At 63.2% G+C, this 13,702-nt stretch overlaps 1 protein-coding gene across 1 annotated transcript in view; it reads right to left on the bottom strand.

The window, feature by feature from the left end:
• EFNA2 (ephrin A2) overlaps positions 1–12,684 on the bottom strand; it is a 48,442-nt gene extending 35,758 nt beyond the window's left edge. The window contains exon 1 of the mRNA XM_087769628.1: positions 12,563–12,684. Coding sequence (XP_087625754.1) covers positions 12,563–12,684 — 122 coding nt within the window. The remainder of the gene's footprint in view (positions 1–12,562) is intronic.
• Between the last annotated feature and the right edge of the window lie 1,018 nt (positions 12,685–13,702).

Below are 13,702 nucleotides of genomic sequence, written 5' to 3'. Positions count from 1 at the left end.
ACCAGGGCCGCGGCGCAGGGGATCCCTGGTGTTCCACAGGACTCGGCACCCGCGTGCCCGCCCGGCTCCAGCCAAACCAAGACCTGGGAACCCCAGGCAATCCAACGGAGATGACGTTGGACGGGGACTGGAGTCAAAAGCCATTTCTAGTCTGGATGGTGGTTTGGATTCTCTGTTGAAAAACCAAACCGGGAGCACCATTTTGACCGGCATTTGCAGCTGGAGCTGGTGCCAGAATTGCTGCATGCTGGTGCCGTATCCGACAGCGGCTGTACAACCGCAGCACGGTGCCGGGGGCAGCAGGACAGCCCTCTTGCAGCGCCGGGGCCGTGGCACGGCACAGCCTGGCAGGGCCACGGCTCCGTCCCGAGTCCCACAGCGCTGCCGGAGCCGGGGAGGCAGGCGGGCAGCGGGTCCTCCCGACCACCCTGCAGGAGGGATCTCGGGGAACCCAAGGAGAGAGTTGGGAGGATTTCCAGGACGGACACCATGCCCTGAAGCACGAGGCTGCCCGGAGATAAGAACCTTGCAGGGTTCAGGATAACAATAATTTCCCCGAATAAAGGATTTTGGAACCTGCCCTGTCCTCACCGCTCTCCCCAGCGCCCCGGCACCCCGCACGGGGAGGGGACGGGGGACAGCCCCCACCCCAATCGGGGACCCCGGGAGCAGGGAGCTCACCCACCGGCAGGAGAGCGGCCGGGCAAACAGAAGCCATGGGGAGAAGGAAACGCAGAGTTACTGGCTTTGCGCAGGTTTTTTAAATGAAGGAAAATGGTGGACGGGTACGAGAGAGAGAAGCTGGGATAAAAACCAAAGGCAGAAGCTGCGGGGAGAGGAGGCGATTCCCCTCTCCCGGCGCGGGACCGGTGCCGCACAGGGCACGCAGCCACTCGAGGGACCCCGGGACCTTTCTGCCCCCAGCAAAAAGCCCAGTGGGGCGATTCCCCCCCCAGCAGCCGCGGCCGGGCTGCTCCCCCAAGCACAGAGCCCCTCTCCCCTCCCACCAGCCCCACGTTCCCAGGCTTCCAGGGGGGACAAATAAATCCAGGCCCGAAAGGCGGCAGGTCCCGCTTTAGGTGACCCCGGGAGGGCAGCGAGGGGCGGCTGCAGCCCAAGAGGCTCCAGCGGGATTTGATGCCCCAGCGCTCAGCGCCCAGCTGGGCCCGGCACCGCTCAACCACCCGGCTCTGAGCCTCCCAGCAGAGCAAAAGGGAAATCTCGGTGACCACCAAGGACCAAACAGCAGGAGGGAAACCCTTCGGGAGAGCATCCCCTCTGGCAGCATCTCTCCCACCTCCAGCCCCGCTCAGCGGCACCGCAGCTGTGCCGAGCATCGGTCCGAGGTTTGCGAAATCCCCTTGCCAAGGGCCGGCACATCGGCTCAGGCACGGGCAGCTCCGGGTCTGGCAAATTGTCTTGGTAAAAATAAAACAAAATTTGCAGAAGAAATGCACGCAGAAGCGTCGGTTAGCGCAGCACCGAAGAACGTTTGTGTGATGGGAGGCAGGGGAATTCAAGCTGGAAGGCCCCAGCATGGAAACCGCTGATGTTCCTGGTGCGAAGGGGGAGCGGAGGCTGATGACGGTGCCCTTCGGTTTCAGGGCAAGGGAAAGTAACGATGATTCGGCAACAAAGTAACGACGATTCAGCAACAAAGTAACAGCCATCTGGCAACAAAGTAACAATTATTTTGCAACAAAGTAACGACGATTTGGCAACAAAGTAACAGCCGTCCAGCAACAAAGTAACGATCATTCGGCAACAAAGTAACAACAATTCAGCAACAAAGTAACCATTATTTTGCAACAAAGTAACAACAATTCGGCAACAAAGTAACGATTATTCGGCAACAAAGTACCGACAATTCGGCAAACATTTATGTATTCTTTTAAAAAAAACATACAATTTCATAACAACACTCAATAAAGGCGCCCCTCCCAGCACTGGCGTCGTTCCACCCCGCGAAGCCCCGGATGCAGCCATAACAGCCACCCAGCACGGACGGGGGGACGGACAGACGGACACGGCCCAGGCGGCACGGCTGTGGGGGGACAGACAGACGGACACGGCCCAGGCGGCACAGCCACGGGGGGACGGACAGACGGACACGGCCCAGGCGGCACAGCCGCCCGCACCACCAACCCGACCCTCCGCCGGCGCGCAGCGATGGGGCAGACGCACCGCGGCATCGCTCCCGCGTCCTAAAGCCGGCTGGGGCTGGGCCGGCACCCACCGGCGCCCCCGGCCCCCGCCCGCCCTCGCCATCCCGGGGGGCTCTGCCCCGCGTTTTTCCACTCAATTTCCTTCCCGAGTCGGCAGGAGATAAATCCCTCTGCCGAGGCAGGAGGCCGGAACGGCAAAGCCGGCGGTGCCAAGTTTAATAAGCAACCCTGATCGAGAAACCAGGTAATAATTGGGATTATCGAGCCGGCTGGGAAAGAGCTTCCCCGTCTCCTGATGGCCCCTGGCAGCCGCTTGGGCTGCTCCTGACCGCCCGGCACCGGCACCCTGCACCGGGCGGCAACGACCCCCACGCGGCCACCGGCAGGGCCAGGACAGCTGCTGGACACTAATTTATAATTCCATCAGCTAATTTATAATTTTAGAAAAGCAAGCAAACCAATAAAGCCCTTTTTGGATGCACCACGCACGGCCAGTACCCGCAGCCCGAGGGCCCCGCGCCCCCCGGGGCCCCCAGCCCCTCCCCAAGCGCATCCCCGCACCCCGGAGCCGAGGGTGCCGCCGCCGTCCCAGCCCCCGCGGCTGCAGAGAGCTCAGCCACCGAAATAATCCCGTCGCGGTTGGATTTTGTGCGGGGCGCGAGGTCCAGGGGCTTTTTTTCTCAGTGGAAACGGGATTGGAAAAAGGAAGAATTGGGATTTTTCGAGTTCTCTCCAGGGTCAGGCTTGGCCGACTTTATTTTACTGCAAATATAAATAGGGCTTTTTAAAAATATTAAAAAAAAAAAAAAATCAAGCCAGTCTGAATAAAAACCCACTAAAAGACACAGTAAGAAATCCTGCTGGAGGACAGGCAGAAATATCTGTAGCCAGGCTGAGTGCTCAGAAATATTTGTATTTGCTGTCTAAACACTTTATCTGTTTCCTAGCACATGGGAGAGTTTTGCTCTCCGTGTAATGTTGAAGAAAAAATAAACCGATACAAATAATTTCTCCTCTTCTGCAGAAAAAAAATCCTACAAAACTCGGTTGCAGACGCACCAGGGGAAACGGCAAATATTTCCACCGAAATGAGGCTGAACACCGCGCTGATCAAATCGATGGAGGGGACGTTGGGGTGCATGGGGAGGAGGACCAGGCTGGGGCACCCAGCGGCTCCTTCCCATCGCCAGTCCTCACAAACCCGCTTTGCAATTTATTCGCCTTTTTGCCAAAGCCGGCGGCCCCGGGGAACGGAGCCAGGGGAGATTTACGTTTTGTACAAAAGATCTGAAATACAAAGTTTAATTCTTGGGGGGATTTCAGGGTTGCGTGGGGAAGGAGCTGAAATAAAAGCATGTTCCTCTATTCAAATAAAAAGCATTGAGTGATGGTTTTAAACTCCACGGATCCTGGTAACGCTCCTGCAGTGTGCGGTGGGAACAGCGGCGGTGTCCGCGCGGAGGCCTGCAGCCTCAGTGCCGCATCTCGGGGGACCAGCGGCACTGGGTCCAGCACCAGGCCGGCGTTCGGCGGGGCCGACGGCACGGGCAGCCCCCGGGCAGGCGGCGTTTGCACCGACACGCGTGCACGCACGGAGGCCGCGGCTGCAGGAAAATATGGAAAACCCCACAAACGCAAAGCAAGGCCGGAGGGGGGAAAAAATGCCAAGAAAAGCAGAAAATTGGCAGGTCGGGAAGAGCTCCTGTGCTGAGGGAGCCCACGGCTGCAGCCCACGGGGCCCCACCACGGCTGCCCCTCTGGCACGGCCCCACCGGGACGTGGCTCGGCTCCGTGGCCGTCCCTCGCCCAGCACTGGCGTCGCTCACTGCTCCTCTGCTCTCACAGATGGGTCTTGGGAAGCAAACGTGGGACGAGGGGAAAAATCTAAAAGGGGGAGGGAAAAAAAAAAAAGTCTTAATCCCTGTTTCTGCCTGCATCCCTCTCCCTCCATTAATGACCCGGAGGAAAACGTCAAATGGCTCCAAGCAGGGCTCGGAAACAGGAGCAGGGGCTCGCTGGCCCCAGCGCTGATTGGCTTCACCGGAGGCCGCGAGACGTCGATAGCCATGCTTTGTGGCATTTAAATCACTGCTGGGGATCGATACAGCAGAGCACCGCAGGCCCCCGCCGCCACCACCAGCCTCACCGGGCGGGTGAGCCATGGGCGAGCCGGGCAGCTGGGGGCACTGGGGAGCCCCGGCCTCCCCCCGAACCCGCTCTGCCCCTGGACCCCCACGTCCAGTGCCGGCTGCCAGCCCGGTCCTGCCCCAGGCCGGTCCCCACCAAGGCACCACATGGGTGAGACCCACTGGTCCCCCTGCCACCCCGCAAAGCCAGCCCCTCTGCCCCAGCAGCCCAGGGCGGGGGCACCCCAAGGCTCCCACCAGCCCAGGCTGCAGCTCGAGCCCAGCATCTCCTGTGCCTTTGCTCTTCCATCAGCTCGACGGGCTCACTCCCCTCCGGCGGGGCTGCGAGCGCTGCGGGGTCAGACCCCTCGCTGCCCCGGGCGCTCCCCAAGGGCACAAGGGAAGGGGAAGTCGTTCCCTGTCTTCGTTATTATTCTAGGGAGTAAATTTTCCTCCTTTGTGTTATTTTTCCCCGCTGTTGTTGCTTTGACCGCCTCGTCCCCCTCTGAAGTTTGGGATCCTCCCACCCCTGGTGCGGGGGCACAAAGCCCAGCTTCAATCAGAGCGGGGCGGCCGGGGAGGGCGGAGGCGGGTGCTTTCCCAGTCCCTTTGGAGAAGGATCCTTTTTTCCCCCCATCACATCTGTGGCATCGCCATCCGGCACATGGAGGAGCCGCATGAGCCGCCGCAGCCTCGTGCATGCCCACGGTGCCGCTCCGGCCCAAGGGACACGCACGACTCCGGGGGCAGAGCCAGGATCCGGCAAGCGAAGGCCAAAACTCTGCTCCCCACCCCGGGGCGGCCCAGGACCCTCCATCCACGCTGCCCAGCTCCTCCCAGCCAAAGCTCCTGAACCCCATCGGGGCGAGGGCTCGCGCCAGCCTCTCACCAAGGGATGGGATAAGGCCAGGAGGAGACAGGCAAAGCGGAGCAGGATTTGTCCCACCAAAGGCGCACACGCGCAAGGGATAAGCTTAGAGGAACCCTGGTTTAAGCACCCATTGCCAAAAGGAGAGACGTGCCCCACAGGTTACGCACCTCCTGTGGACAGGGCTGGCGGAGGGGTCTCACAGCGGAGGGGACGTTGGGACCGCGCTCCCGGGCCCTGTGCCCAGCACCGGCACGGCCCCACGCCGGACCCGCCTCGGCAGACCCCGCGGGGTTGTCGTTCCTCCCCGGCAGCTGCCGGGTTTGAGGGTCAATAGGGGACTTTCTGCAGAGCCCTCTGGTCCCCACCACCCTTCAGGACGAAGCCCCGGGCGGCAGCTCCACCGCTGCAGCTCTCACCACAGCCGGCCGAGGAAGCCCCAGATCCCCACTGTTGGTGCCGCAGAGCCAAAGCCACCCGCTGCCCCGGGAGGGCCCGGTGACCCCGCTGCCCGCTCCTTCCCCAGCGCCCCGCCAGGCAGCCTGCCTTCACCGCCTGAAAAGCCGCCCACCCCACAGCCTCCACTCTCGCTTGGCTTTTGAGTAAGGAGCCTCATTAAGAGGTAATTAGCTCTCGAACAATGGGAAGCTATTTAGCAACCCAGCCACAGCAGCATCAACAAGCAAAAGGGGAGAGGAGGGAGGAGAAATAAATAAATAACAACACTCTGACCGCCCAGGAACAAGCTGGGACTGCGCAGGGCCACAGCACCCTGCCCAGCCAGCGGCACGGCACGGCACAGCGTGGCACGGCACGGTGCTAGCGCAACGGGCTCCCTCCTGGCCACCCCGCTCTCACAGCCTCGTCCCTTCCCAGCTTTCCTGCTGGGGCAAATCAGCCCCGGCGCATCGCGCCGGCTGGACGAGCCCGAATGGCCCCACGGGCGCTGCCACCCCGATGCGGCTCCCACCCAGCCCAGCGGCGCGGTAGGGACGGCAATGGGGACCCCAAGGCCGGGGGAGAAGGGCTGGCCGGGCTGCTGGCAGAGTTTGCACCCACACCAACATCCCCTACACGCCAGTGAAACACAAGTCCTGGTTTTGGGGTGCCCCTGGCTTCAGAGACACCTCCTGAATTCATTTGGCAAAGACCAAAGCGTCAGCGGCGGCCGCCTGCTCGCACCGGCGCGTCTCAGGCTTCAGACCCGTTCACCGCGGCGGCTCGGACCGCGGCGGCTCGGACCCCGGCGTCGGCGCTGCTGGAAGCACCGCTTACCCCGTGCTCAGAGAGGCAAAAAGGGGTGGGTTTGGCTGCGTACTGACGCCCAAAGCGCAGGAAAACGGCCCGACTTTGGCTGGAGCGCATCAGGCCCAGCGGTCACGGCGGAGGGGAAAAAAAATTTGAACTCCTCTTAGGGGCCGAAGGTAACAACGCCAAGATCTGCTTGCCTTCCGTAAATCCCATTAAATCCAATGAAGCAGGGCAAGATCTCTGCCCCGACTGGGGAAAAACATCTAGGATAAAAATGAAGCCTCTAAAATCATGATTAGTATCTAACACAAAAGAACCAAAATTTTCACCATCAGGAACGAGGAGCTATTTAAAGAACAATTGCTGCAATTTTACAGACAACCCGACAGATGAACCTCGTCAGACGTGCGCAGGTACGGGCAGAGATAGCCCCAGCCACGGGCACGTGGGGCATCCGTGCGTACGCAGCGAGACAGACAGACAGCGGGGTGAGATCAGACCCGGGTGCCAAGATCTGTGTTTGCAGGCATGTACAGCCGAGCCTGCCTGTGTCCCCCCGCCCCAGCGGGCGTTACGCGTCCGTACAGCACGGGGGTGGCTCCAGGCACCCGCTCCTCGCCACGCACCGGGGCAGGCTGGGGCGCAGGGGTGGTTGGGCAGCTGCATTGGTTTGTGTGTGAAGCGTACATACGTGCGTATATCCATACCCGCACACACGTACGTACGTACACACACATGTGAAAGAGTACTTTTAAAGCTTTCCAGGGGTAAGTGAAGGCATCTCTCTCACCCTCTGCACCGCTCTCACTCCCCGTTCTCTGTGTGCCTCCCCGGGAGCGCCAGGACGCGCCGGGGGACGCCGCGGGTGCCGGGGAGCGGCTGACCCACCGGCAGCGCCGCGCACCCCCAGCCCGTCTTCGCATTAGGATGCGGCGCATGGCCAGCATTTGGATACCAAATGTGCGACCAGCAGGGAATGTAATTGCGGTCCCTCGAAAGGGACAGGCAGAGAGACAGAGACGGGCAGAGAGAGAAAATCTTGTCAGGGACGCTGGACCTGTTTGTAGCTGCTCTCCATTAACCGCGCTCGCCGCAGACCTGGGCTGGTGAAGAATAGCTAACACGGCTTAACGGGCTGGAAAAGAGGGGTGGGAAGGGCTGCAAATGATCTCGGCACAAAGGGAAAAAGGAACAGATGAAAACTAAAAGAGCAGTAATTGCGCAGGACGCAGGACGTGGCCGAGCGCCGGCACCCCCAACCGCCCCGGCACCGCTGCCGGCACCCCGAGCCCGGTGCGCCCAGCGAGGGGACTCGGCCCGCCGGTGACATTGGGAACCACCCAGGTGCCAGAGTTCAAATTCACGTTAAAATCACTCCAAGCGGGGAACAGGACGTGTTTCTTGCAGACGCTGGTGCAGCTCCCGGTGCGATGCCCACGGGAGCGGGGAGAGCGGTCACGCAGGGTTGGGAACCGACCCCAAAGGTCCCAGCCCCGGACGGAGCCGGGCTGCGGAGGTTTTGGGAACCAGCCCCATGGCAGGGCTGGCACCAAACCCGCCCCAGCACGGAGGCATGGGTGGGCACATCCAGTGCCATGCACGCTCCCCTGGAGCCGAGCCCTCCCGCTCGGCCACCCCTCTCCAGCACCGAATCCCCCCTGGAAAACGTGTGTCGTCTTGGCTGCCTCGAAGGAGAGCCGGCACAGGCAGGCTGCCATCGTCCTGGCCACGACCCCTCGTGACCCACAGGCAGGCAAGTTTGCTCAGGCTCGGGCAGTCAACGGGGCACAGCCCCGGCCGGTCAGGGCTTCGCCACGGCTCTCCTCGCCCCGGCTGCCACGCACCGAGCTCTCGGACAAAGCACCAGCCAGCAGCACCGGCGGGCGCCGGGCTGCGGCTCTGGGAGACGGCAGCGCAGGAGAACAGGGGCACAAAAGCCGACGGGCTGGGGAGCACGATCCAGACCCCCCACGATGTTCCCCCTTCGCCCCAGCTCCACCATCCCTGCAGCACGGACCCCTCGCCCGTGCCCAAAGGACAGGGCGCACAACAGGAACCCCCAGAAGTCCTGCTCTGCCGTCAGCGCTGTGCCTGAGCATCACCCGGGCTCCCGCCAGCCGCGGTAAATCCCCCTGCTAGAAACCATTTCTCTGGCTTCCCGATCCTGGGATTGGGGAGTGCAGAGAAGCAGAACAGAAATCCCAGCTGTGCTCACAAAACCAAAAAGACAAAAAAAAAATCAGAAAATAAGCCTTTCAAGGCAGCGAAATGACTTCACAGTTAAATATAGGCCACGGGTAAAATCTAGACCATTTACAGCATTTGTATCTGTACTGTAAACAGAGAGAGGAAAATACCTAACACTTCGCACATTTCCCTCTCTGTGGATACAGAAAGGCACGGCAGCGTACACGGGAACTGCATTTGGCCGCAGGAACGCTGTCATTCTGGAATTACTATAACCTGCCCATTACGTAGCCGTAGGTAGAGCGGGGGATGAAAACAAATCTTAAATCCTCCATCCTTCCTTGGCCTTCGAGAGGTTTCCAGTGGCAGCCCCGAGGCCGCAGGTCGAGGGGTCCCGGGATCGGGGACCCTCGGAGGACAGGTCGCTCCCTCCCACAGACCTTTCCCCCGTAGTGCGGAGGTTTCCCAGACCCCGAGTTTTCGCCGTACGATGCACTGTAGCGCATCCGAGATGTTCATCCTAAATCCGTCTGCAGCACGGGGGGCGTGCGAGCAAGGGGGCCCAAGCTGGAGACCCTGACCCGCCCGGGCGATGCCGTCCCACCGGCAGATGCTCCAGGACGCCCGGCTCGACCCGCTGCGCCTTGCGTCGGGTCCCAAGGCTGCAAATCCGCCCAAGAACTCTACGGGCAAGTGGCTTCCACGCCACCTGGAAAGCACAGTGGCCACGCGGCCCCCCAAGACCCCATGGAGGGAAGAGTCCTGCCCCGGCCGGACCCCTGCCCGCGACGCCGGTCACGGCAAGAGCCCTGCTAAGCTCTTGCGCCCTGCGGTCCCGTCCGCGGGCGCATCGCCCTGGCCACCTGCACCCCGCGCCCACGGCCGGCCCTGGCCCCGCTGCGGCCCGGGCACGGCCCGCGCACCCCCCGCCCCGGCAGACGAAGCAGCGTTAGCGCGGCTCTACCTGCTGCAGAGCAAACATCCGCGGTCAGACGCGGGCACCGAAACGACGCACTATTACATAAAGATGCGTTCTTCCTCCTTCGGCTATTTCCAGGCCAACCCCGGAGTTACATCCCGCAAAACCCATGCAACCTTCTCCAAATGCAGGCTTACAAAATCATTTAAAAAAACCCAAACAACCAACAACCTGTAAATCCACAGCGAGTGGCTAAATAGCCCCACAGAACAGGCAAATTGCAGCATCCCGAGGTACCACTTATTTTTAATTTAGAACCAATTATGAAATATAGAATTATTCTAATCTGGGCAAATCATATTGACCATGAGATTTATTACTGTCTTTTATAAAATATGGATTGCAATATAAACCTGAAGAAAAATATTTATCGCCAGATCAGGTCTGCGGGTTCAAACAAGCACCGGGCATTTTAACCTTTTTTTTTTTTTTTTTAACCCCTTTTGATTTCCCCCTTCTTAAAGGAGATGGTGGGTGGAAAAAAAGAAGGAAAACAAGGGACCAGAAAAAGCATGTATATGTTGTGCTGTTCTTCATTTTTAAGGATGAGACAGTCTTCGAGTAACTCCAGAGACAGACAAAATATAAAAGCACCGCTGGGCTCAAAAAGGAAAATAAGCAGAAAACTCAATGGCAATTTCTATATTTGCAGCGTCTAATAAACCGCCTCGAATTCCGAGAGCTGGCCGCACACGCAGGGAGCGCCTCGGCCGATCGCGACACGGGGCGCTCCCCCGTTGGGGAAATTTGGGTCAGATCCCGGAGCCCGGCGCTGCGGACGTGCCTGCGAAACGCACCAGCCATTGTCTGCTCTGCCCTCCCATCCCGTCGCCCTTCCTCTGCCCTGTTTTATTTTCCCCCCTCAAAAATATTTTCCTTGCCAACGTCAGATTTAAAATATATATATATATATATATATATATATATATATATGTAATAATAAACCACCACCTATTTTCCAGGATAAGTTCCCCACTGCCTTCTCCGCCGCACCCATCCCGGCGCGCACAAGGGAGCGACGGGGCCGCGGGCAGCTCGCGGGGCCGAGCCAAAGCCACCACCGACGCCAGGTCCCGCGCCGGCTCCCGGGGCACCCGTCACCCAAGGACCAGGGACCGCGTCTGGCTGTCGGCCCCGCCGCAGGAACCCTTGGGTGCTAAATCTCAGCCGCGGCCCTGACCGCTCAGCGATGCCGCCCTCGTCTCCGGCGGCCGGGATGCCGGAGTTTGACCAGGGGGCCCTCGCACATGTTTGGCATTTGGGAGAACAAAAGAAAAGAGCCCGAAGTGTGGGAGCTGGGGAGGACCAGGAACTGTAACCAAAAACTTTGCAGTGGGCAAAAAAAAAAAAAATCCCTGCCTCTTACAATCCCCCACAAAAATGTGAGGGAGATAATAAAATCCATATGCACGGCAGGCGGCCCGCGGCGAAGGCACCGCCGCGCACAAAGGGACGGGCTCGCCCCAATTCAGGGCAGCGCAAGGGGCGAGGGCGCGAGGCTGGGGGCGACGGCGCCCGACCGGTCCCCCCGAGGGGGCACGCGGCGGCCGGCCGCCGACGCTCGCGAGGGTCCTTGGCCCCGCACGCATCCCGCCGGCGCTGGGTGCCGGCAGCCACTCGCCGAAACACAGCCGGGAACTTTAATGAACTGGGATGGTGTCCCCAGGACGCTGCCAGGATGCGGCCGGGAGAGGAGAAGGAGCCACCGAGGGTCCCCTCCCAGCCGGGAGCGCCGGAGGAGCCGCCTCGCCGGCAGCCCCAGCTCCTGCCGTGGCCAGGGCCCTGCCGGGGGCACGAGGGCCAGGCCACGCCGCGCACCCACCCGGCCCTCGCCCCGCAGGGACCCACGGGGGACAAAGCAGCACCCGTTGTACCCGGAGAACGGAACGGCCCAAACCTGAAGGCAGCGGGCGCAGCGGCACCCACCACAGAAGCGAGCCCGGCATCGCCGCGCGACCCTCTGCTCGGCTCAGCGGGGGCCACTGCCGGGGCCAGTTCAACTTTGATTGACTGGGGGGAAAACGTGGGTTTGGTGGCAGGTTTTTTATCGTTCTGTCTTTCAGAAGAGTCCCCACAAACCGGCCCCTTCAAAACCCCGCGGTTTGCATCCGAGGGGAAGGGGGTGGGGGGTCGCGGTGGTCGCAGCCACCTGAGCCAGGAGCAGAATTCATCCTCACTTCAAACTCTCCGACAGCTTGTGGTTCCTCAAAATTACGAACAAAGAAATACAACAGAAATTAAACTCTTACCAAAAAAAAAAAAAAAAAGGATGCTTGAGGGAAAAAAAAAAAATCTAAATTCAAAGAGAGACCAGGGAAACTAAACCAACTACGCAGCGATTTCTTTTCCACGATGAAAACCAAAGGGGCGGCAGCGGGGCCGGGCCGCCCCGAGCCCCCGGCCCCCCGCACCCCCCGCCTTCACCAGCCCCCGCACCCCGGCCCCCCCCCCCAGCCCCTTCCGCCGTTTCGCCCCCGGATCGTTATTCCGACCCCCCCGGTGCCGCCACCGGCAGCGCCCGGCGCCTTCGGGCAGATTTCGGGTTTTTTTCCGCGGGACCTGGGCCCCGCCGCCGCCGGGAGCGGGGCCGGGGCCGGCGGGGAGCAGGAACTCCAACTTCCCCGAAGTTGGGCGCAGAGGCGCTGGGGGCCCCGCGGCCCCGCTCCCCCCGGCGCGGGCGATGCCCCGGGGCTGCCGCAGCCCCCGGGGACGGGTCCGTGTCCCCCGGGGCAACTTCGGGGGGCGCCGGGGGAGGCAGCCCCGGCCGAGAGGCACCGCCGCGGACCCGCGCCGAGCCCCCGGGGCCGCCCAGCCCCTTTCACCGGAGCAAAGCGGGGGCTGGAGCGGGACCCGATCCGCAGCGGGCGGCGGCCGCCTGTCACCCACCGGGCGGGCGGCTGCGGGCTCACCGCGGGGATGGAGACCGCAACTCGGGCTGCGCTGCCCCCGCCGCCCCGGCCCCGGCCCCCGCCGCCCCCGGCCTCACCTGGGGTTGCTCCGGTTCCAGTAGACAGCGTACCGATCCGAGATAACTTTCCCGGTCTCGTCGGTCCAGACGCAGACGCCGACGAGCGCGGCGAGCAGCGCGGCCGCCTCCCAGCGCACCATCGTCCCGGCCGGCGGCGGGCGCGGCTCCGGCCGCTTCAGGGGGCGGCGGGGCGGCGGCCGGCGGCGGAGCCCTGGGGCCGGCCGGGGGCGGCGGGCGGAGGGCGGCGGGCGGCGGCGGGCGGGCGGCCAGCCCTCACCATCGCCCGCGGCCCCGGGCGCCGTCAGCGGGGAAAGTTGGGGGCGGCCGCGGTGCGGCGGAGCCGGGGCAGCCGCATCCCGCGCCCGGGCGGCGGGGACCGGCCGGTTCCCGCGGCGCCCCGGGAACCTTCCCCCGCCGAACTTCGGCCAAGTTCCTCCGAGCCCCGCCGCCGCCCGGTACCGAGGACGCGGCGCTGCGGCCCCCCCCCCGCCCCCGCACCTGCGGGATGGGAGCGGGACGGTGCGGGCTCAGCCCCCCAGGCCCCCGCGCCGGTTCCTCCGCTCCGGGGGACACCGGAGAGACAAAGGCCGGGCCGGGGAGGCCGCCGCTCCCTCAGTGCCGCCGCGCCATGCTGCGCCCGCCGCCCGCGCCCCCGCCCGCCCCGCGCCGCGCCGCCCCGCCTCGCGCCGCCCCGCCCCGCCCCGCCCCGCCCCGCGCGGGGCCCGCGCCGCCGCCGCCGCCGCCGCCGCCTCTGACACATTGTTGCCACCGGCCGCCGCCGCGCGCGCCCGGGCCCAGGCCCAGGGCGGGGCCCCCGCGCGCCGCCGCGGCCCCACCTCTGCGGGGGTGGGGGGGAACCGGGCACCGGGGGGGGACGGGGAGACCGGGGGAGCCTCGGCAAACGGGGGGGTGACACCGGCGGGGCGGGGGGGGGCACTGGAAAGGGGGGGGTGACACCGGCGGGGGGAGGTCGCAGCGGCAGGGGCCCGGGGGTGACACTGCCAAGGCCGGGGGGGCATTGGAAAGGGGGGGGGTCACACCGGCGGGGCTTAGGGCCCCTTCGGGAAGGGGGGTGACACCGGCGGGGCCGGGGGTCCCTTTGCCATGGGGGGGACACATCGGTAGAGCTGGGGGTCCTTGGAGGGGGGAGGTCACACC

Source organism: Nipponia nippon, unplaced genomic scaffold (genome assembly GCF_047370975.1).
Source record: "Nipponia nippon isolate SJK-2023a ecotype South Korea unplaced genomic scaffold, ASM4737097v1 scaffold_31, whole genome shotgun sequence".
Classification (NCBI taxonomy): Eukaryota; Metazoa; Chordata; class Aves; order Pelecaniformes; family Threskiornithidae; genus Nipponia; species Nipponia nippon.
Note: the sequence above shows the minus strand (reverse complement) of the source record. Positions and strands in the feature narration are given on the sequence as shown.